Below are 26,057 nucleotides of genomic sequence, written 5' to 3'. Positions count from 1 at the left end.
ATGAAGCTGTACATACAAACACATAGATGAAGATGTACATACAAACACATAGATGAAGATGTACATACAAACACATAGATGAAGATGTACATACAAACACATAGATGAAGCTGTACATACAAACACATAGATGAAGCTGTACATACAAACACATAGATGAAGCTGTACATACAAACACATAGATGAAGCTGTACATACAAACACATAGATGAAGCTGTACATACAAACACATAGATGAAGCTGTACATACAAACACATAGATGAAGCTGTACATACAAACACATAGATGAAGCTGTACATACAAACACATAGATGAAGCTGTACATACAAACACATAGATGAAGCTGTACATACAAACACATAGATGAAGCTGTACATACAAACACATAGATGAAGCTGTACATACAAACACATAGATGAAGATGTACATACAAACACATAGATGAAGCTGTACATACAAACACATAGATGAAGATGTACATACAAACACATACTGTAGATGAAGATGTACATACAAACACATAGACGAAGATGTACATACAAACACATACTGTAGATGAAGCTGTACATACAGCTTCAGTATTTCCACTTCACCTTTTCAATGCAATAATTTTAATCTGGTGAGACTGTTATTGAATTCACGGCACGTTTTGTTTTAGAGAAACCACTTCCCTCCCTGTGAATGCTAAGAAGTCAAAAGTGTTGTGGCGTAAGCGCCTGTCATGTCCTGGGTATTGATAGCTGCTTCTTCTTATGGGCAGTTTCATAATAGACATCCGTGGGGGGGACTTGAGCGGACACAAAAGTGTGATGCTGACTCTGGCAAACACACACAGCAGCTTGCTGAGGAGCAACATCCCACATAAGGTAGAGCAGCATGGCCTCTTTCTTCTTCTTCTTCTTCTTCTTCTCTGCATCCAATACTAACACTCTGCCTCTCTCCTTTATTTACTAATATTGACTAATCTGCCCTAGTTATTCCTGGTAATCCTGGTGCATTGCCAGTGCTTGAACAATGTTGCACTGCCCAGCTTGGCACTGGAACACCACTTGCATGCATTGGAGCTCAGAGAGAGAGAGAGAGAGAGAGAGAGAGGCGCTTTATGTGAAAGTCGGTCCAGCTCTGAGATGGAATGCTTCGCACGGCAAGCTGGGACATGCACGCCACAGGAGTGACTTCTTTTCTTGTATATGCAGGGCGAGAAGAGGAGCGGGATTGAAAGTTGTACACGGTGTGAGAGCATCCATATCAATGAGGACACCTGGCATGGCGCTTTTTAAACAGCTGCTTGTGGAGGACTTCTATGACATTGGAGAGGAGCTGGGAAGGTGAGTGGCTCTTCCTGATGTGCACTCGTCCTATATATACATATGTGTGTGTGTGTGTGTGTGTGTGTGTGTGTGTGCCGTGCAGGGGTGTAGCACCAGATTGTGGGCCCCCCATCCCACCCTAAACCCAAGCCCATACACACACACTTGGTATTAGGGGTGTGGGAAACAATGGATTCGAATTGAAATGGCCTTTCTCACGTTGTACGTAAATGAATCAATCCAACAAAACAATACACAGCAATGCCATAACAATGCAATCCAATTCCAAAAGCAAAGCCGACACTCAGAAGTGCAATAAACCGAGCAATTGAGAGGAGACACAAACAACACACAGAACAAAGCAAAAGTAGTGAAACAAAAATGAATATTATCAACAACAGTATCAATATTAGTTACAATTTGTGATTAAAAATCCCTCATTCATCAAATCAAATCAAATCAACTTTATTTATAGAGCACATTTAAAATTGACCACAGGGGTAGCCAAAGTGCTGTACAATGAGCAGGTTAAAAGATAAAACGAGTACCGAGCAAACACAACACAACACAAACAGAACACGATAAAAAATAAATAATTAAAATAGAATTAATAAAAACATAAAAACAGGATCACAGCAGGTGTATTATGGGGCGCCATTGCAGGATGGATATCACTCAGTGTTAAAAGCCATGGAATAAAAGTATGTCTTTAAGAGAGATTTAAAAACAGGAAGAGAGGAGGCTTGTCTAACACTCAGGGGTAGGTCGTTCCAGAGCTTGGGAGCAGCAACGGCGAAAGCTCTGTCACCTCTAAGCTTCAGCCTTGTGTCAGGGACCGTCAACAGCAGCGGATCGGCTGATCTTAAGGATCGGGTGGGGCAGTAAGGCTGAAGGAGGTCGGAGAGATAGGTTGGCGCGAGGTTGTTTAGACATTTAAAAACAAATAAAAGGAGTTTAAAATGTATTCGGTAACGCACAGGGAGCCAGTGAAGGGACGCTAAAATAGGGGTGATGTGCTCACGTCTGCGGGTCTGTGTTAGCAGACGAGCAGCAGAGTTCTGCACGAGCTGCAGGCGGGCGAGGGAGGCCTGGCTAATGCCAACATACAGGGCATTGCAGTAATCAAGACGAGTCGAGATAAAAGCGTGGATTAATTTCTCAAGATCATGTCTTGATAGAAGCGGTTTCACTTTCGCTATTTGGCGTAATTGATAAAAGCTTTTTTGAACGACGCTGCTGATTTGTTTTTCGAATTTAAAATCTGAGTCAAACTTTACCCCCAGGTTTGTGACAGAGTCGCTGAGATACGGGGTCAGAGTGCCGAGGTCAACGTTGGGGGAGGGAGAGCGACTTGGACCGAACAACATAACTTCTGTTTTATCTTCATTTAGGCTCAGGAAGTTAGCTGAAAGCCAGACTTTGATGTCGTGCAGGCAGTCAATAAGACGTTGAACCGTGTTATTTTGTGCCATGGGAAAATAAATCTGGCAATCATCGGCATAAAAATGAAATGCAATACTGTACTTCCTAAAAATAGAACCAAGGGGGAGAAGGTAAAGCGCAAATAAAATTGGGGCAAGGATTGAGCCCTGGGGGACCCCATGTGGTAAAGGAGCTGTGGACGACATAAAACTGTCTACTTTTACACAAAAAAAAAAATAAAAATAAAAAAATAAAATTTCAATTTAATCATTGACATTATCATTAGACATGTATAAAAAAAGAACAATAGTGTCACAGTGGCTTACACTTGCATACCTGCCAACTACTCCGGTTTTCCTGTAATTAGTACGGTTTTCATCATCCTATTCCGGGTTACGGTTGCAGTGATAAAAAATACGGTTTTTCATTAATTAAAAAAACAATTTTAAAAAAAAGTTTTATTCACGAAATCGCGTAACAACAATGACAATCGACACTGCTTCCCGTAACTTCCTATCGAGCCATTCCGAATGCCACGCGCGAGGCTATTTATAGCACCGCTGCCAAGCACGTTGTCATTGTTTCCAAACGAGCGAACGATCATGGAATCAGCCGGAGAAAAATCGCAAATTAGTCTTAAACCGAAAAGAAAACTGCAGTCATTCCGTGAAGAATATTCAAAAGCCTATCCGGGAATAATTATCCGTTCCAAAAAGGGGGAAAACTACGCGAATTGCACCTTGTGCAGACAAGATTTTTTCGATCGGACACGGAGGAATTAGCGATGTAAAAGACCACGTTGGGACAAAAGAACACAAGTCTAATGCCGTTGCTAGCGATACAAGTGGAAAACTTTCAACGTTTTTCGTCGCCCAAACAGATTCTTTGGATGTGATGAATGCCGAAGTTTTATTTACGGAGGCAATAATTGAGCATGGACTTCCAATCGCACTGGCTGATCACATGGGACATTTAAATGTTTGTAATGCAACCTTTAAAAATCATTACGCGGTGATCGCGGTCCCAAAAATAAACTTTTCTTGCATGATAATGTCCAGAAAAATTCGCTTTATATTACTATAGAGTCCTTTTAACGAATGAGTTTGATGGTTTATCACAAACCTTAAATGAAAGAAGTCCTTTGTTCTCCTGCACCATGCATGCACTTTGGCCTTGCTTCGTGTTTGGTGCGCAATCCTGTCGGCTGTATTTCACAGCACGACATACTGTTAAAAAGTGTTTATACTATTTATGCTTTCAAGTCCAAGTTGAAGAAATCTTGTTAAATGTTGACAGCATAACTACCAAAATACAGAAGTATGTCCTTAATATTTTTGCAGTGCTATTTCTGTTGAAAAGTTAAAATGATTACATTAGAGATGTGATGTGCCACTTTTCAAGTGTCTGATGGCTTCAATTAATTTTCATTAATTTTTCATATTTTGAATTCTTTTGAAAGGCTTACAAAAAAACGACATTTGAATTGTAATTCCATGCTATTGACAGGACTATTAATTTTAATGAAGTTAGCTTACCATGTTTACAGTATGATAATTGTGATAGAAATGTGAAATTTAGGCACAGAATATTTTTTACAATTGAAAAAGGCAGTAGATTATACAAGCTTGGACAGAAAGTTAATAATGACACCAATTTTTTTTTTATGGAATTGTTTAGTACTGTTTTACCATTTGTTTACTGTAAAAAGTGTTTATACTTTCAATGAACAAATTGAAGTCTTGTGAAAGGTTGACAGGATAACTGGCATTAACTGTCAAAATAATTTCAAACTATTGAAGTTAGCTTACAGAATAAACATGTCAATCAACCCATATGATTTTTGCTGTAATATTTTTGTTTTGAAAAGTCACTGTGACTGATAGAAAAGTGATGGTTTTAGCAACATTTTAACCTGTCTGAATGCAATCAATCATTTTGCGTCGGGGGGCGAAGCCTGAACCCCCCACCAGGACTTTGTCCTGGACCTACCGGGGCCTGTGGCCCCTGGACCCTGGCTACTAGGTTTTTCTGATTTCAAAAGTTGGCAGGTATGCACTTGCATCGCATCTCATAAGCTTGACAACACACTGTGTCCAATATTTTCACAAAGATAAAATAAGTCATATTTTTGCTTCATTTAATAGTTCAAACAAATGTACATTATTGCAATCAGTTGATAAAACATTGTCCTTTACAATTATAAAAGCTTTCTACTCTGCTTGCATGTCAGCAGACTGGGGTAGACCCTGCTGAAGTCCGATGTATTGAATGAATAGACAATCCTTTTCAATCGAGAAAATATCCTTTTTGAATCGAGAATCGCGTTGAATAGAAAAAAATCGATTTATAATCGAATCGTGACCCCAAGAATCGATATTGAATCGAATCGTGGGACACCCAAAGATTGGCAGCCCTACTTGGTATCAGAACCCGGAGGTTCTGCTATGGAGGCTACGGAACCTCTTTCTAGAGTCCAGCAGTGGGATTATCCACATCACCCCCCTAAATAAATTGGCTTTGTTTGAACATTTCAAAGTGAAAAGGCCAGCATATAATCAATTAAATATGAATCTCTCAAGTTTCTTTCGACTTCAGCGTGTAAAGTAGAGATTAAAGTAGAGACGTAGGGTTATCATGCCAATCAATCAACAACTGTCATCAGTAATGTTATGGTTATATTGTTATTGCTGCATCTCCTGGGAGTTCAAAACTAGTGACGCCTCTGTTTCCAACTTTAATCAAGGTTCCTTGAAGGCATCACACTTACGGGCAGTGAGATGTAAAAGTGCAGAATGAACCATTTGCTATTTTTCATAGGTTGTCTCAGTCGTCTAAGACATTCTTAGTGGGAGTCTATCAACATTATTATACAACTTTCACACCTATATTCGTTTCATATTAACAATTATGACATCTTTTTTATAACGTACATATTTTAATGCCAGATTAAAAACCTTGTAACTTTGCAAACACCAAGTTTATGGCCCTATAGTGTGTGTGTGTGTGTGTGTGTGGCTGCTGAGACAGGGAGTGTCCTTGTGATGAAGTGTCAGGTCGAGAAGGGCAACACCAACCAGGGCTCGTAAAAAAAAGGTGCGATGAGCTGTCCTCACCAGTCTCCACCTCAGGGCGGGGGTTGAACGTGCTGAATGAGACTTGAGCTGATAATGACAAACGCAAACAGGGAAGTCGGCGTTCCTTGGCGAGGAAGCAGTAAGTCCATTCTGCCCTGACAGACATGTTCACACCTTAGGAAGGAAAGGAAACCCTCTGAATGTTTCACCAGCCAGCCAGTCACAATATTCACTCTGACCCACAGTTTGCCTTTTAAGGCCACACCCTGACACACCTCACTAACTGACACACATTGTGTTGTTGTCATAGAAGGCATGGACATCCTCCCATGCTGAATGTATGTATGTTTCCCTTTCTTTCTTTACTTTCTTCCACCAGGTTCTACTTTGACTTACCGTATTTTCCGCACCATAAGGCGCCCTGGGTTATAAGCCGCGCCTTCAATGAACGGCATATTTCAAAACTTTGTCCACCTATAAGCCGCCCCGTGTTGTAAGCCGCATCTAACTGCGCTAAAGGAATGTCAAAAAAACAATCAAATAGGTCAGTCAAACTTTAATAATATATTAAAACCAGCGTGATGTGGGCGCGCATGGAGTCGTATATCAACATGGACGGAGCTGCGTGAAAAAAGCCACCCGGCCTCTTCGCGTAAACTTAAACTTACCTTAACCACTCGCTCATCTTTTCTTCATCCATCCCTTCGAGTTAGCTTTTATGATGACGCCGGCTGGAAAGGTCTCTTTTGGCAAGGTCTTCCTTTTGAATATCACCATGGGTGGAAGTTTCTGGCCATTAGCATGGCAAGCTAGAACCACAGTGAAGGATGACTTCTCATTCCCTGTGGTGCGAATATTCACCGTACGTGCTCCCGTTGTATCCACAGTGCGGTTCACAGGAATATCAGTTGCTGTGAAATAGTAATCCGTGTGCGGATGGAGAGATTGCGTCTTTTCATGAACCGGATCCCTGACGCTTAGTAGGAGCCATTTTGTGGTCTTTACAGATGTAAACACACAAAGGAAATGTACGGTAATATCCGCGTGCTTTTTCTTCTTCTACGCGGGCGGGTGGTTGCTTACAGTAGAAGAAGAAGCGCTTCCTGTTCTATGGGGGCGGGTGCTTACCTTGGCGGTTGCTTGCGTAGAAGAAGAAGCGCTTCCTGTTCTACCGGGAAAAAAGATGGCGGCTGTTTACCGTAGTTACGAGACCGAAACTTTATGAAAATGAATCTTAATATTAATCCATATATAAAGCGCACCGGGTTATAAGGCGCACTGTCAGCTTTTGAGTAAATTTGTGGTTTTTAGGTGCGCCTTATAGTGCGGAAAATACGGTAGTTTGCTTGCGCTTGTTTTGTTTGAGGACTTAGAAAGTTTAGCACCACAGATAAGTTGCTGTTTGCAACCTGTACACGACTGCCTTGAGGGTGCTAACTTTCCAAAGTGTTGTAAGCATTATATCCCGCCCTCTTCCAGCTTTGAGCATATAAACTATGTACTGTAACTCACACGCCTTAGTTTTTGACATTAGCTGTCATTAAATGCATATTCTACAAAAGCCAAAAGCAGTGAAGTTGTCAGGTTGTGTAAATGGTCAATAAAAAGAGAATACAACAAATCCTTTTCAACTTATATTCAATTGAATAGACTGCAAAGACAAGATACTTAACGTTCAAACTTTATTTTTCGCAAATATTAGCTTATTTGGAACTCGATGCCAGCAACATGTTTCAAAAAAGCTGGCACAAGTGGCAAAAAAGACTGAGAACGTTGAGGAATGCTCATCAAACACTTATTTGGAACATCCCACAGGTGAACAGGCTAATTGGGAACAGGTGGGTGCCATGATTGGGTATAAAAGCAGCTCTTTGTCTACAAATGCGTGAGCAAATTGTCGACCAGTTTAAGAACAACATTTCTCAACCAGCTATTGCAAATAATTTAGGGATTTCCCCATCTACGCTCTGTAATATCATCAAAAGGTTCAGAGAATCTGGAGAAATCACTGCACGTAAGCGACCCCTCAGGTTGTACTGCATCAAAAAGCGACATCAGTGTGTAAAGGATATCACCACATGGGCTCAGGAACACTTCAGAAAACCACTGTCAGTAGCTACATTTGGTCGCTACATCTGTAAGTGCAAGTTAAAACTCTACTATGCAAAGCCAAAGCCATTTATCAACAACACCCAGAAACTCTGCTGGCTTTGCTGGGCTCGAGCTCATCTAAGATGGACTGATGCAAAGTGGAAAAGTGTTTTGTGGTCTGACGAGTCCACATTTCAAATTATGAAGCCTAAAATACAACTACGGAGACCCCCAGACTGTTGAACAACTTAAAATGTACATCAAGCAAGAAATTAAGAAATAATTCCACCTGAGAAGCTTAAAAAATGTGTCTCCTCAGTTCCCAAACGTTTATTGAGTGTTGTTAAAAGGAAAGGCCATGTAACACAGTGGTGAACATGCCCTTTCCCAACTACTTTGGCACGTGTTGCAGCCATGAAATTCTAAGTCAATGCAAAGAAAAAAATTATCTTTTCCAACATGAAATATCTTGTCTTTGCAGTCTATTCAATTGAATATAAGTTGAAAAGGATTTGTTGTATTCTCTTTTTATTTACCATTTACACAACCTGACAACTTGGGTTTTGTATTCTAACATGACTGCAAATTGTTAGTTGAGTGTGTTTATTCCAAGCAAAATGAAATGAACAGAGTGAACCCTCCTGTCAGTCATGTCCAATCTTTGTGTCTGTGGACGGAGGCGTGACTGCTGACTTACAGTACACGGCTGCAGGGACAAAGCCTTCATAGTTGTTAGTGATCTCATACCTGCCAACTACTCCGGTTTTCCCAGCATGAAGTGCTCTAAAACTTGCTGGTAGACGGCTGCGTTGACCCTGGATCTCAGGAAACAGAGTGGACCGACACCAGCAGATGACATGGCACCCCAAACCATCACTGATGGTGGAAACCTTACACTAGACTTCAGGCAACGTGGATCCTGTGCCTCTCCTGTCTTCCTCCAGACTCTGGGACCTCGATTTCCAAAGGAAATGCAAAACTTGCATGGTTGGGTGATGGTTTGGGGTGCCTTGTCATCTGCTGGTGTCGGTCCACTCTGTTTCCTGAGATCCAGGGTCAACGCAGCCGTCTACCAGCAAGTTTTAGAGCACTTCATGCTTCCTGCTGCTGACCTGCTCTATGGAGATGGAGATTTCAAGTTCCAACAGGACTTGGCGCCTGCACACAGCGCAAAATCTACCCGTGCCTGGTTTACGGACCATGGTATTTCTGTTCTAAATTGGCCCGCCAACTCCCCTGACCTTAGCCCCATAGAAAATCTGTGGGGTATTGTGAAAAGGAAGATGCAGAATGCCAGACCCAAAAACGCAGAAGAGTTGAAGGCCACTATCAGAGCAACCTGGGCTCTCATAACACCTGAGCAGTGCCAGAAACTCATCGACTCCATGCCACGCCGCATTAACGCAGTAATTGAGGCAAAAGGAGCTCCAACCAAGTATTGAGTATTGTACATGCTCATATTTTTCATTTTCATACTTTTCAGTTGGCCAACATTTCTAAAAATCCCTTTTTTGTATTAGCCTTAAGTAATATTCTAATTTTGTGACACACGGAATTTTGGATTTTCATTTGTTGCCACTTCAAATCATCAAAATTAAATGAAATAAACATTTGAATGCATCAGTCTGTGTGCAATGAATAAATATAATGTACAAGTTACACCTTTTGAATGCAATTACTGAAATAAATCAAGTTTTTCAAAATATTCTAATTTACTGGCTTTTACCTGTACATGATTCATGTCATTATTTTTCAAGATTAATCACAAAGATAGTCTTCAGTTTTTGGTTTGAGCAAGTTTAAAAGTAAAAAGTAAGTCATTTCAAATATGGGGAGGAAAACCTAATAATATGAGACAAAATGCAATATTATGAGAATAACTTTGTATTTTGTAATATAGAATTATAATTAGAGATGTCCGATAATGGCTTTTTTGCCGATATCCGATATTCCGATATTTTCCAACTCTTAATAATAATAATAATAATACCTGGGATTTATATAGCGCTTTTCTAAGTACCCAAAGTCGCTTTACATGTAGAACCCATCATTCATTCACACCTGGTGTGAATGAATGATGTTGTTGATAACTCTTAATAACCGATTCCGATATCAAGCGATACGGATATATACAGTGGTGGAATGAACACATTATTATGCCTAATTGTGTTGTGATGCCCCGCTGGATGCATTAAACTATGTAACTTTACCATGAATCGATTAACGTGGACCCCGACTTCAACAAGTGTAAAAACTTATTGGGGTGTTACCATTTAGTGGTCAATTGTACGGAATATGTACTTCACTGTGCAACCTACTAATACAAGTTTCAATCAATCAATCAAAAACAAGGTTTTCCAAAATAAGAGAACAACTTCAACTCAAGTTATGGTAAAAAAGTGCCAACATGGCACTGCCATATTTATTATTGAAGTCACAAAGTGCATTATTTTTTTTAACATGCCTCAAAACAGCAGCTTGGAATGTGGGACATGCTCTCCCTAAGATAATCCTGATACCCACGACAACCAGAGGTGGGTAGTAACGCGCTACATTTACTCCGTTACATCTACTTGAGTAACTTTTGGGATAAATTGTACTTCTAAGAGTAGTTTTAATGCAACATACTTTTACTTTTACTTGAGTATATTTATAGAGAAGAAACGCTACTTTTACTCCGCTACTTTTATCTACATTCAGCTCGCTACTCGCTACTAATTTTGATCGATCTGTTAATGCACGCTTTGTTTGTTTTGGTCTGTCAGACAGACCTTCATAGTGCCTGCGTTTCAACAAATACAGTCACTGGTGACGTTCACTCCGTTCCACCAATCAGATGCAGTCACTGGTGACGTTGGACCAATCAAACAGAGCCAGGGGTCACATGACCTGACTTAAACAAGTTGAAAAACTTATTGGGGTGTTACCATTTAGTGGTCAATTGTACGGAATATGTACTGTACTGTGCAATCTACTAATACAAGTTCCAATCAATCAATCAAAAGTGTGAAGGAAAAAAGACCATTTTTTATTTCAACCGTACATCCCGTCAAAAGCCTAAAGACTGACTGCACAGTTCCTGTCTTCACAATAAAAGTGCCGCTCCATCGCGCATGCGCTTTCAAAATAAGAGTCTCCGAAAGCCTGCGCAAACAAGCTAGCAAGCTACGGAGTTTGCCACCAATGTATTTCTTGTAAAGTGTATAAAAACGAATATGGAAGCTGGACATATAAGATGCCAAAAACCAACCACTTTCATGTGGTATTAAGACAGAAAGGAGGAACTTTTTTTATCCTCCATTTGAAAACGTGGACGTTTGTCATCACTACTGTCTGATTACAATCAATGCAAGTCATCAGAATCAGGTAATACACCAACTTATATTCTTGTCTTCATGAAAGAAAGGCATCTATATGTGTTAAACATGCATGTATATTCATTAAAACACTATTAACATGGAAACAAAAACGGCAAAAAAAATATATATAAATTATATACTGTATATATCAATGTATGTATGTATATATATATATATATATATATATATATATATATATATATATATATATACATATATATATATATGTGTGTATATATATATGTATATATGTGTGTGTGTGTATATATATATATATATATATATATATATATATATATATATATATATATATATATATATATGATATGTGTGTGTATGTTACTCATCAGTTACTCAGTACTTGAGTAGTTTTTTTACAACATACTTTTTACTTTTACTCAAGTAAATATTTGGGTGACTACTCCTTACTTTTACTTGAGTAATAAATCTCTAAAGTAACAGTACTCTTACTTGAGTACAATTTCTGGCTACTCTACCCACCTCTGACGACAACTATGGCAAATACTATACTTTGACTTTCACAAAGTGCATTATTTTTTAGTTTTCCAACATGCCTCAAAACAACAACTACAAAAACAATGAAGGCACACATCTTCAGTCCAGAGTATACTAGACTCGTCCGTGTTTTACCGGAGCGGCCTTTTAAAAAGTCATTCATTTGACTTTTTGAAACCGATACTGATAATTTTCGATATTACATTTTAAAGCATTTATCGGCCGATAATATCTGCAGGCCGATATTATTGGACATCTCTAGTTAGAAAAAAGTTATGAAAGAATTTGCAAAATTCCAGTGTAAAATATGTCATGTCTGTGTGATCATGTTTTTGTTTTGGTCATGTTCGTTTTGGGTTTTGGACTTTTTGTGCACTTTTGTTTTGTCACCATAGCAACCATTAGTTTTCACCTGTCACGTCACGCACCTGTTTCACGTTTTGAGTCACGCACCTGCTTTCACTAATCATGTCCATAGTATTTAAGTTCATTCTTTTCAGTTTGTCGTTCTGACGACCTCTCCACATTTATGCTTATGTACTCTCTTCATCCTCTAAGATCCTGCTTCATGTCCCTTGTCAAAGTAAGTTTTTGTTCCATGTTTATAGTCTTTTTGTTTTTCATAGTTTGTTCTCCGCCACTGTGCGTGCTTTTCATTTGTACTTTTTTGCTATAGTCTTTTGGTTTCATAGTTTATTCTCCGCCACTGTGCGCGCTTTCATTTATTCCTTTTTTTTTGATAATAATAAATAAATCATGTACCTTCATTCCCGTCTCGCCCGAGCCAACTTTCCGTTGCATCCCGGAAAAGCAAACACCCAAGACCAAGTCATGACAAAATATATATTTTGGACCTAATATTTCTTACAAGTGAAGTGCTCCCCTGCCTTCAAATGTACATGGTAGTATCTTGTTTGGATCTAAATCTTAGTGTTTACACTAAACTGCAGCTTGCTTGCCAAAACTAACTGAGACTCGTGACAGCAAACAGAAAATACGAGTACTAATCTCTTATCATCCAGACTCATTTCAAAGACCGACAATTTTATCCTAATTGGAGCAGACATGTGTTGTAATGCACCTTAATGAAGTAGTATTTAAGTAGCAGTCTCGAGAACGTTTGCATTGGCATGTGACTTAGTCGTGTTCATCTTGTGCTTTTGACGGTTGAAGAACTCTCCACTGGTCTGAAAGGAAGTAGCCTATGAGAAGCTGATGTAGTATTTCTTATCCTGTCCTCCATGAAAAGGAACCTGATGTAGTATTTCTTATCCTGTCCTCCATGAAAAGGAAGCTGATGTAGTATTTCTTATCCTGTCCTCCATGCAAATGACTTCTTGTTGCCAAATGTTATTATGATGCAAAAAAAGAACTTGTGGTAAAGCAAGCCTATGGACTGACTGCTGTACGTGTTTAATGTCCCAGTGTTGACTGTGACTCATGAACAATGTGTCCATGATGCTGTTACACAACATTTGTCAAAGAGATATTGACAAAAATGATGAACACTTGCTTCAAAGTGGTCAATCCATGACCATATACAGGTAAAAGCCAGTAAATTAGAATATTTTGAAAAACTTGATTTATTTCAGTAATTGCATTCAAAAGGTGTAACTTGTACATTATATTTATTCATTGCACACAGACTGATGCATTCAAATGTTTATTTCATTTAATTTTGATGATTTGAAGTGGCAACAAATGAAAATCCAAAATTCCGTGTGTCACAAAATTAGAATATTACTTAAGGCTAATACAAAAAAGGGATTTTTAGAAATGTTGGCCAACTGAAAAGTATGAAAATGAAAAATATGAGCATGTACAATACTCAATACTTGGTTGGAGCTCCTTTTGCCTCAATTACTGCGTTAATGCGCCGTGGCATGGAGTCGATGAGTTTCTGGCACTGCTCAGGTGTTATGAGAGCCCAGGTTGCTCTGATAGTGGCCTTCAACTCTTCTGCGTTTTTGGGGCTGGCATTCTGCATCTTCCTTTTCACAATACCCCACAGATTTTCTATGGGGCTAAGGTCAGGGGAGTTGGCGGGCCAATTTAGAACAGAAATACCATGGTCCGTAAACCAGGCACGGGTAGATTTTGCGCTGTGTGCAGGCGCCAAGTCCTGTTGGAACTTGAAATCTCCATCTCCATAGAGCAGGTCAGCAGCAGGAAGCATGAAGTGCTCTAAAACTTGCTGGTAGACGGCTGCGTTGACCCTGGATCTCAGGAAACAGAGTGGACCGTCCTGTCATGTTTTCTGACGAAAGCAAATTTTGCATTTCCTTTGGAAATCGAGGTCCCAGAGTCTGGAGGAAGACAGGAGAGGCACAGGATCCACGTTGCCTGAAGTCTAGTGTAAAGTTTCCACCATCAGTGATGGTTTGGGGTGCCATGTCATCTGCTGGTGTCGGTCCACTCTGTTTCCTGAGATCCAGGGTCAACGCAGCCGTCTACCAGCAAGTTTTAGAGCACTTCATGCTTCCTGCTGCTGACCTGCTCTATGGAGATGGAGATTTCAAGTTCCAACAGGACTTGGCACCTGCACACAGCGCAAAATCTACCCGTGCCTGGTTTACGGACCATGGTATTTCTGTTCTAAATTGGCCCGCCAACTCCCCTGACCTTAGCCCCATAGAAAATCTGTGGGGTATTGTGAAAAGGAAGATGCAGAATGCCAGACCCAAAAACGCAGAAGAGTTGAAGGCCACTATCAGAGCAACCTGGGCTCTCATAACACCTGAGCAGTGCCAGAAACTCATCGACTCCATGCCACGCCGCATTAACGCAGTAATTGAGGCAAAAGGAGCTCCAACCAAGTATTGAGTATTGTACATGCTCATATTTTTCATTTTCATACTTTTCAGTTGGCCAACATTTCTAAAAATCCCTTTTTTGTATTAGCCTTAAGTAATATTCTAATTTTGTGACACACGGAATATTGGATTTTCATTTGTTGCCACTTCAAATCATCAAAATTAAATGAAATAAACATTTGAATGCATCAGTCTGTGTGCAATGAATAAATATAATGTACAAGTTACACCTTTTGAATGCAATTACTGAAATAAATCAAGTTTTTCAAAATATTCTAATTTACTGGCTTTTACCTGTATATATATATATGTATATATATATAGACTGAAAGAGCACACACTTCCCGTAGCTCGCCCGACACTGTGGCGCGATGATGTCACGTTATTGATGGGAAAATGCATTTTTAGACAAGAATTGCCTGAGCGGCTAGGAGACCTCGAGAATAAACAGTAGTAGAAAATGAATTAGAAAGGACAGATTAAAAAAAAAAAATCTAACATTTTTATTTAATTTTTTTTAACTTGGCACTCCCCGCGGGCTGGATTTTGGATTAATCTCTACCTTGGTTTACTCGATTACTGAATAATCGATAGCTGCATCACTAATAATTACCATGACAACAATGAGCATGAATTGTTTTGAATTGCTTTCTATAAAGAAGAAATACAAATATTATTACAAATGAGACACAATTATTACACAAATAAAGACATAGTAAGAAAATAAATACACTAGAAAAGCACCTCTGCCAGACTCTATCTCCCAATAGAAAGAAAAAAAAAAGGCCCTGAATTGAGACAGTGATCCGGATCAGCCCCAAAATTTACCTTTTTCCTTCATGAAAATCCGCCTATAACTTTTGAAGCAATCTATAGCAGAGTGAACACTCTTGTCTGTCTTTGTTGCTGTGCAGCTGCTAGCATCACACTCACACACACACACACACACACACACACACACACACACACACACACACACACACACACTCACACTCACACACACACACACACACACTCACACACACACACACACACACACACACACACACACACACACACACACACACACACACACACACACACACACTCACACACACCCTCACTCACACACCCTCACTCACACACACACACACACACACACACACACACACACCCTCACTCACACACGCACACACTCACACTCACACACACGCACGCACACACACACACTCACACTCACACACACACACACTCACACACACCCTCACACACGCACACACACACACACACACACACACACACACACACACACACACACACACACACACCCACGCACACACACACACTCACACACACCCACGCACACACACACACACACAGCAGCTATCCATATTTGACAAATGTGGTTAGGAACTGAGCAAGATCACTTGTGACTTTGTTGCCCTGTGTCACATGACCATGGAGGTTGCATAAATGTGTTTATCTATGTGTTTATCTATGTGTTTATCTATGTGTTTATCTATGTGTGTATCCATGTGTTTATCTTTGTGTTTATCTATGTGTGTATCTGTGGGTTTATCTATGTGTGTATCTATGTGTTTATCTATGTGTTTATCTATGTGTTTATCTATGTGTTTATCTATGTGTGTATCCATGTGTTTATCTTTGTGTTTATCTATGTGTGTATCTGTGGGTTTATCTATGTGTGTATCTATGTGTTTATCTATGTGTTTATCTATGTGTGTATCCATGTGTTTATCTATGTGTTTATCTATGTGTGTATCCATGTGTTTATCTATGTGTTTATCTATGTGTGTATCTGTGGGTTTATCTATGTGTGTATCTATGTGTTTATCTATGTGTTTATCTATGTGTGTATCCATGTGTTTATCTATGTGTTTATCTATGTGTGTATCCATGTGTTTATCTATGTGTTTATCTATGTGTGTATCCATGTGTTTATCTATGTGTTTATCTATGTGTGTATCCATGTGTTTATCTATGTGTTTATCTATGTGTGTATCCATGTGTTTATCTATGTGTTTATCTATGTGTGTATCCATGTGTTTATCTATGTGTTTATCTATGTGTGTATCTATGTGTTTATCTATGTGTTTATCTATGTGTGTATCTATGTGTTTATCTATGTGTTTATCTATGTGTTTATCCATGTGTGTATCTATGTGTTTAACTATGTGTGTATCTATGTGTGTATCCATGTGTTTATCTATGTGTTTATCTATGTGTGTATCCATGTGTTTATCTATGTGTTTATCTATGTGTGTATCCATGTGTTTATCTATGTGTTTATCTATGTGTGTATCCATGTGTTTATCTATGTGTTTATCTATGTGTGTATCCATGTGTTTATCTATGTGTTTATCTATGTGTGTATCCATGTGTTTATCTATGTGTTTATCTATGTGTGTATCTATATGTTTATCTATGTGTTTATCTATGTGTTTATCTATGTGTTTATCTATGTGTGTATCCATGTGTTTATCTATGTGTTTATCTATGTGTGTATCCATGTGTTTATCCATGTGTTTATCTATGTGTGTATCTATGTGTTTATCTATGTGTTTATCTATGTGTTTATCTATGTGTGCGGCGCCACTCGTCTATGCATTCCTCCGACCTTGACTGTGGATAATGACCTTCAGCTGTTGGATGTAGAAAACATTGCTGAGAGATGTCACTCTCACTCCCACTGGCCCCGCTTAGAAGGCTAAGACTGCTGGCACGCTTGACGTCATCCCACCACTCTTACTGTACACTCTACTCTTACTACACACTCTACTCTTACTGTACACTCTACTGTAAGAGTGACTTCCCTATAGTAAACAGGACAATAGAGTGCTCAGTATGGTCACATGACCTCCCTGTGGCCACTTGCATGTTTTGCAGTGGGAGTGTTTCCACAGAGTGTTTCCACAGAGTGTGAAATGTGTGTGTCAGGGACAGACGTGGAAGGAGATTTTGACAACAAAGTTGTAAAGCTTAGTGATATATGACATATATCACATTGTAGGTGGTTTTTTTTTTTACCCTTCGTGTTCATATTTCGCTGTTTGTTGCATTTTTGTTGTGTTTGGCTTGATTATAAAATATGTGTATGGAGAGGGGGTGTGACGTTCATATGTTGTCAATATTCAGTGTTTTATCAATCATAGTTAATATTGTAACATTCTTTATTTTCACGTACATTCTGGGCACCTCATTCAGTAAAACAATTTAAAATTCCATTCCATTTTTAAGGCGGTCTGTCATAACGTTTTTAGCATTCAATCAGACATTATTGTGAGATTTTGTATTAGTGTACAACACATATTCACAGTTTACATATATATATATATATATATATATATATATATATATATATATATATATATATATATATATATATATATATATATATATATATATGTATGTGTGGGAAAAAAAATCACAAGACTACTTCATCTCTACAGGCCTGTTTCATGAGGGGTTCCCTCAATCATCAGGAGATTTTAATGGGAGCATTCGCATACCATGGTTTATATAGGGCACAGAGTGGGCGGGTACAGGCTGGCGTAGGGGCGTGGTGATTGGCTCATGCGTTGCCTAGGAGGTGTTTCCGTCTGTGGCGGCATGCTGATACAATTTCGCTGCGCTTGTTGAGGGATGACAGGTCTGGACGGTATATAATAAACAGTTTCTCTTTCAAGCATAGGTTGCATCTTTTATTACCACTATTGTAAGGTGTGCTGGATGCAAGAGTTTGCCATGTTATTGAATATTCAACATTATTGTCTTTGAGGTCCCAAATGTGTTTGCTGAGTTCTGTGGTATTCCGCAGGTTTTGGTTCCTGAAAGAAGCCTTGTGATTGTTCCATCTGGTTTTAAACTCTCCCTCGGTTAATCCTACATATGTGTCGGATGTGTTAATGTCCTTGCGTGTTACCTTAGATTGGTAAACAACTGATGTTTGTAAGCACCCACCGTTGAGAGGGCAGTCAGGTTTCTTGCGGCAGTTGCAGCCTTTGCTGGTTTTGGGGTCGCTCTGTCCGGGGGCTGACGGCTCATTTGCAATTGTTTTGTTGTGGTTTGAGATCATTTGTCGTATATTGTTCATACAGCTGTAGCTCAATTTAATGTTGTTCTTGTTGAATACTTTTCTTAGGGTGTTGCCTTTGGGAAAGTGTTTGTCAATCATAGTGAGGAATTTGTGGCCAATGTTAGTTGAGACGTTTTTGCTGTATGGGGGGTTGTACCAGATGATGTTGTTTCGTTTTCTGTTCTTTTTTGGTTGGTTTACTGGCGTGGGTTCATAGGTGAGGGTGAAATTGTATCCGCTTTCATCAAGGGCTTTTTGGTACGGGGGGGGTTGCTTGGTCAAATTCAGCTTTGCTAGATGACAGCATCGATAGCCTTTTATTAATTCCGGTAGGTATTCTTTTCGTGGTGGTGGGTGGGTGGTTGCTGTCATGGTGCACGTATTGGAGTGTTGTGTTGGATTCCGTGAATGGTTGGTAGCTGTTATTTCTCAGGTTGAAAGTGACGTCGAGGCAGTTGACGGTTTGCTTGTTGGCTTCAATCGTGATCCGTAGGCTGTTCTCTTTGAAAATTTGGCATATGCGCTTCTTGGTATTCTCGCTGCTCCTTGGCGAGGCGCGGCACACTGCCAGTCCGTGTATATATATATATATATATATATATATATATATATATACATACATATAGATAGATAGATATACCGGCCCCCAGACACATTTGTTTCTCTAAATTTGGCCCCCCGAGTCAAGATAGTTGCCCAGGCCTGCTGTAAACAGTTTATATGCAGAAAGGTATTGATGATTTAATATGCGTACATACATGATTAATGTTAGAATTTTGGTCATTTTGATTGATTGATTGATTAAGACTTGTATTAGTAGATTGCACAGTACAGTACATATTCCGTACAATTGACCACTAAATGGTAACACCCCAATAAGTTTGTCCACTTGTTTAAGTCGGGGTCCACTTAAATCAATTCATGGTAGAATTAATCATGAGTTAACTTGTTATTTTTGACAACCCTAAAATACTACTACTAATAATGATAATAATGAGCAATGCATGATTAACAAAAGTTCAAGTCTGCCCTCCCACACTTTTGAAGAAGATTTTTTTTCCTGTCTATTGAGCATTCTTCTTTTTTCATCCAATGTTGTCTGTCTGGAATCTGTTCATTGTTTCCACTTCAACAAGCCTGATATTGTGGGCATGTTATAATAGCTGGCTTGTATTAACCCAGTCAAGGGCTCATTGTATGTTTGCCAGGTGTGTTATGTTGGTTTTATGACTAAGTCTAACATGTGGCGACCAGCACTGCTCTAAAGATCAAGCAAAAGTAGGATGAGTGACACTTTGAAGCCATTTATTTTTTTTATTTTTTTTTAAAAACACTTTTTAATCTTGGGTAGACAAAAATAATCATGTTAGAATATTTTGGACATTTGATAGTTTGTCTCCCACTCAGGACACAATAGAAGGTGAAAATATTAGAAACTAGAAAAGCACTCGGAAAGCTTAGAGTTCTATCTCCAAATAGTAAAAGATCCCTTAAAAAATCCTAAATGAACTACCGTATTTTCCGCACCATAAGGCGCCCTGGGTTATAAGCCGCGCCTTCAATGAACGGCATATTTCAAAACTTTGTCCACCTATAAGCCGCCCCGTGTTGTAAGCCGCATCTAACTGCGCTAAAGGAATGTCAAAAAAACAGTCAGATAGGTCAGTCAAACTTTAATAATATATTAAAAACCAGCGTTCTAACAACTCTGTTCACTCCCAAAATGTACGCAAATGTGCAATCACAAACATACGTATATCAACATGGACAGAGCTGCGTGAAAAAAGCCACCCGGCCTCTTCGCGTAAACTTAAACTTACCTTAACCACTCGCTCATCTTTTCTTCATCCATCCCTTCGAGTTAGCTTTTATGATGACGCCGGCTGGAAAGGTCTCTTTTGGCAAGGTCTTCCTTTTGAATATCACCATGGGTGGAAGTTTCTGGCCATTAGCATGGCAAGCTAGAACCACAGTGAAGGATGACTTCTCATTCCATGTGGTGCGAATATTCACCGTACGTGCTCCCGTTGTATCCACAGTGCGGTTCACAGGAATATCAGTTGCTGTGAAATAGTAATCCGTGTGCGGATGGAGAGATTGCGTCTTTTCATGAACCGGATCCCGGTCGCTTAGTAGGAGCCATTTTGTGGTCTTTACAGATGTAAACACACAAAGGAAATGAAACGTACGGTGATATCCGCGCGCTTTTTCTTCTTCTACGCGGGCGGGTGGTTGCTTACAGTAGAAGAAGAAGCGCTTCCTGTTCTATGGGGGCGGGTGCTTACCTTGGCGGTTGCTTGCGTAGAAGAAGAAGCGCTTCCTGTTCTACCGGGAAAAAAGATGGCGGCTGTTTACCGAAGTTGCGAGACCGAAACTTTATGAAAATGAATCTTAATATTTATCCATATATAAAGCGCACCGGGTTATAAGGCGCACTGTCAGCTTTTGAGAAAATTTGTGTTTTTTAGGTGCGCCTTATAGTGCGGAAAATACGGTACTTTGTGTAGACTTATCTCTTGTAACGTTTGTTACTCGCACTACAAATAAGTCATCATTTTTCATTATATTTCTTCCATTGTGTTTTCTTACCAGTCGACATGTAGATACTTGCAGAATGAAGAAGTTTTCATTGCATATTACTGAATATTAGGGTTGTACGCTATACCGGTGCTGGTATAGTATCGCGGTACTAATGAACCAAAAACCGTACTATACTCTGTTTAAAAAGTACCGGCTCCCGGGTATGTCGGCACGTTGTCACGTTGTGTCATTGCTGGTTTACGAGCAGAGGAGCATGTTGGGCAGCGCACAATCACAGAGTACTTACAAGCAGACACAGTGTGTAGACAGAAAAGGGAGAATGGATACATTTTGGTGTAAAAAGTAAGGATAAAGGTGAAGTTATAACATTGAAACACCCTCAGGAAGAGGTGCTTTAAGACATGGCTAGCTAGCTAGCAGCTAACATCCATCCACAGTGTTTTAGCTACTTCTAAATCACTAATTCTCGCCTCCATGGTGACAAAAAAAGTAAGTTTCTTACAAGTATCATCCCTGCAGGACGAGGAATAGCTAAACATGCTTCACTACACACCATAGCTCACCCCCGTCACAATGTAAACAAACACCATGGGTGGATCTACACCTGACATCCACTGTAATGATACCAAGTACAGGAGCGTATCTAGTCGATACTACTATGATTACATCGATATTTTTTAGCATCACTAAATCTTTTTTCGTTTTTAAGAAAATGCATATTATGTTTATAAAGTCAGTAAATATGTCCCTGGACACATGAGGACTTTGAATATGACCAATGTATGATCCTGTAACTACTTGGTATCACATCCATACCTAAATGTGTGGTATCATCCAAAACTAATGTCAAGTATCAAAGAAGAGAAGAATAAGTGATTATTACATTTGAACAGAAGTGTAGATAGAACATGTTGAAACGGAAAATAAGCAGATCCATCCATCCATCCATCCATCTTCTTCCGCTTATCCGAGGTCGGGTCGCGGGGGCAGCAGCCTAAGCAGGGAAGCCCAGACTTCCCTCTCCCCAGCCACTTTGTCCAGCTCCTCCCGGGGAATCCCGAGGCGTTCCCAGGCCAGACGGGAGAGATAGTCTTCCCAACGTGTCCTGGGTCTTCCCCGTGGCCTCCTACCGGTCGGACGTGCCTGAAACACCTTCCTAGGGAGGCGTTCGGGTGGCATCCTGACCAGATGCCCGAACCACCTCATCTGGCTCCTCTCGATGTGGAGGAGCAGCAGCTTTACTTTGAGCTCCCCCCGGATGACAGAGCTTCTCACCCTATCTCTAAGGGAGAGCCCCGCCACCCGGCGGAGGAAACTCATTTGGGCCGCTTGTACCCGTGATCTTGTCCTTTCAGTCATAACCCAAAGCTCATGACCATAGGTGAGGATGGGAACGTAGATCGACCGGTAAATTGAGAGCTTTGCCTTCCGGCTCAGCTCCTTCTTCACCACAACGGATCGATACAGCGTCCGCATTACTGAAGACGCCGCACCGATCCGCCTGTCGATCTCACGATCCACTCTTCCCTCACTCGTGAACAAGACTCCGAGGTACTTGAACTCCTCCACTTGGGGCAAGATCTCCTCCCCAACCCGGAGATGGCACTCCACCCTTTTCCGGGCGAGAACCATGGACTCGGACTTGGAGGTGCTGATTCTCATCCCAGTCGCTTCACACTCTGCTGCGAACCGATCCAGTGAGAGCTGAAGATCCTGGCCAGATGAAGCCATCAGGACCAAATCATCTGCAAAAAGCAGAGACCTAATCCTGCAGCCACCAAACCGGATCCCCTCAACGCCTTGACTGCGCCTAGAAATTCTGTCCATAAAAGTTATGAACAGAATCGGTGACAAAGGGCAGCCTTGGCGGAGTCCAACCCTCACCGGAAACGTGTCCGACTTACTGCCGGCAATGCGAACCAAGCTCTGACACTGATCATACAGGGAGCGGACCGCCACAATCAGACAGTCCGAAACCCCATACTCTCTGGAAGTATCATTTCCTTTAAAAAAGGAAAGCTACACAGAGCGTCCCAAAGAGCCTCAATCACGTAGAAAAATCCTCCCAACACAACTCGTCAAATATTCTTGTGTGCAGACAAATAGTTTTATGTAATAAAAGATGTGGGAGGTCAGAACATGGCCGGATGTTTTTGGACATGTGACGTCACACCAGGAAGCGACGACCGCTGCCCTAAAGAAGCCGGAAGTGGCAGCCAAAATGTCTTACTCTCTAAAAACTATTTGTCTGCGCACAAGAATACTATTGTAATAGTTCAAGAAAAACAGTCAATTTCTCATGCCAGCACACATGCAGGACCCCAGCAGATACTGAACTCAATGAGGGAGGCAGAATTTAACATCCAAGGTTTTAATGGTCGAATCAGACCCTCAGAATTTAACATCCAAGGTTTTATTGGTCGAATCAGACCCTCAGAATTTAACATCCAAGGTTTTAATGGTCCAATCAGAACCCTCAGAATTTAACATCCAAGGTTTTAATGGTCCAATCAGACCCCTCAGAATTTAACATCCAAGGTTTTATTGGTCGAATCAGACCCTCAGAATTTAACATCCAAGGTTTTAATGGTCCAATCAGACCCCTCAGAATTTAACATCCAAGGTTTTAATGGTCCAATCAGACCCTCAGAATTTAACATCCAAGGTTTTATTGGTCGAATCAGACCCTCAGTATTTAACATCCAAGGTTTTAATGGTCCAATCAGACCCTCAGAATTTAACATCCAAGGTTTTATTGGTCGAATCAGACCCTCAGAATTTAACATCCAAGGTTTTAATGGTCCAATCAGACCCCTCAGAATTTAACATCCAAGGTTTTAATGGTCCAATCAGACCCCTCAGAATTTAACATCCAAGGTTTTATTGGTCCAATCAGACCCTCAGAATTTAACATCCAAGGTTTTAATGGTCCAATCAGACCCCTCAGAATTTAACATCCAAGGTTTTAATGGTCCAATCAGACCCTCAGAATTTAACATCCAAGGTTTTAATGGTCCAATCAGACCCCTCAGAATTTAACATCCAAGGTTTTATTGGTCGAATCAGACCCTCAGAATTTAACATCCAAGGTTTTAATGGTCCAATCAGACCCCTCAGAATTTAACATCCAAGGTTTTATTGGTCGAATCAGACCCTCAGTATTTAACATCCAAGGTTTTAATGGTCCAATCAGACCCTCAGAATTTAACATCCAAGGTTTTATTGGTCGAATCAGACCCTCAGAATTTAACATCCAAGGTTTTAATGGTCCAATCAGACCCCTCAGAATTTAACATCCAAGGTTTTATTGGTCGAATCAGACCCTCAGTATTTAACATCCAAGGTTTTATTGGTCGAATCAGACCCTCAGAATTTAACATCCAAGGTTTTAATGGTCCAATCAGACCCCTCAGAATTTAACATCCAAGGTTTTATTGGTCGAATCAGACCCTCAGTATTTAACATCCAAGGTTTTAATGGTCCAATCAGACCCTCAGAATTTAACATCCAAGGTTTTAATGGTCCAATCAGACCCCTCAGAATTTAACATCCAAGGTTTTATTGGTCGAATCAGACCCTCAGAATTTAACATCCAAGGTTTTAATGGTCCAATCAGACCCTCAGAATTTAACATCCAAGGTTTTATTGGTCGAATCAGACCCTCAGTATTTAACATCCAAGGTTTTAATGGTCCAATCAGACCCTCAGAATTTAACATCCAAGGTTTTATTGGTCGAATCAGACCCTCAGAATTTAACATCCAAGGTTTTAATGGTCCAATCAGACCCCTCAGAATTTAACATCCAAGGTTTTAATGGTCCAATCAGACCCCTCAGAATTTAACATCCAAGGTTTTATTGGTCCAATCAGACCCTCAGAATTTAACATCCAAGGTTTTAATGGTCCAATCAGACCCCTCAGAATTTAACATCCAAGGTTTTAATGGTCCAATCAGACCCTCAGAATTTAACATCCAAGGTTTTAATGGTCCAATCAGACCCCTCAGAATTTAACATCCAAGGTTTTATTGGTCGAATCAGACCCTCAGAATTTAACATCCAAGGTTTTAATGGTCCAATCAGACCCCTCAGAATTTAACATCCAAGGTTTTATTGGTCGAATCAGACCCTCAGTATTTAACATCCAAGGTTTTAATGGTCCAATCAGACCCTCAGAATTTAACATCCAAGGTTTTATTGGTCGAATCAGACCCTCAGAATTTAACATCCAAGGTTTTAATGGTCCAATCAGACCCCTCAGAATTTAACATCCAAGGTTTTATTGGTCGAATCAGACCCTCAGTATTTAACATCCAAGGTTTTATTGGTCGAATCAGACCCTCAGAATTTAACATCCAAGGTTTTAATGGTCCAATCAGACCCCTCAGAATTTAACATCCAAGGTTTTATTGGTCGAATCAGACCCTCAGTATTTAACATCCAAGGTTTTAATGGTCCAATCAGACCCTCAGAATTTAACATCCAAGGTTTTAATGGTCCAATCAGACCCCTCAGAATTTAACATCCAAGGTTTTATTGGTCGAATCAGACCCTCAGAATTTAACATCCAAGGTTTTAATGGTCCAATCAGACCCCTCAGAATTTAACATCCAAGGTTTTATTGGTCCAATCAGACCCCTCAGAATTTAACATCCAAGGTTTTAATGGTCCAATCAGACCCCTCAGAATTTAACATCCAAGGTTTTATTGGTCGAATCAGACCCTCAGTATTTAACATCCAAGGTTTTAATGGTCCAATCAGAATCAGAATGCACTGTGTGCAAAGCAGGAAGGTATATATCTGTGGCAAATAAAGATCTACAAAGCACAAAACAGCTGTGCAAGGCGAGAGCTCC

The 26,057-nt window shown here is 40.1% G+C and overlaps 1 protein-coding gene across 3 annotated transcripts in view; it reads left to right on the top strand.

Moving 5' to 3' along the window:
* Positions 1–776: 776 nt before the first annotated feature.
* Positions 777–26,057, top strand: part of dapk2b (death-associated protein kinase 2b) — a 59,078-nt gene continuing 33,797 nt past the window's right edge. The window contains exons 1-2 of one of the 3 annotated variants that reach the window (XM_061969443.2): positions 777–867; positions 1,198–1,329. In XM_061969443.2, coding sequence (XP_061825427.2) covers positions 1,253–1,329 — 77 coding nt within the window. In that variant the 5' untranslated portion in view covers positions 777–867; positions 1,198–1,252. Of the gene's footprint in view, positions 868–917; positions 1,330–26,057 lie in introns of those variants that run through there. The other 2 variants (XR_012050655.1, XM_061969445.2) reach the window with 2 other exon arrangements.

The sequence above is a fragment of the Nerophis lumbriciformis genome, linkage group LG10 (assembly GCF_033978685.3).
Source record: "Nerophis lumbriciformis linkage group LG10, RoL_Nlum_v2.1, whole genome shotgun sequence".
Classification (NCBI taxonomy): domain Eukaryota; kingdom Metazoa; phylum Chordata; class Actinopteri; order Syngnathiformes; family Syngnathidae; genus Nerophis; species Nerophis lumbriciformis.
The sequence above is the reverse complement of the archived record's forward strand: the minus strand, read 5'-3'. Positions and strand labels throughout refer to the sequence as shown.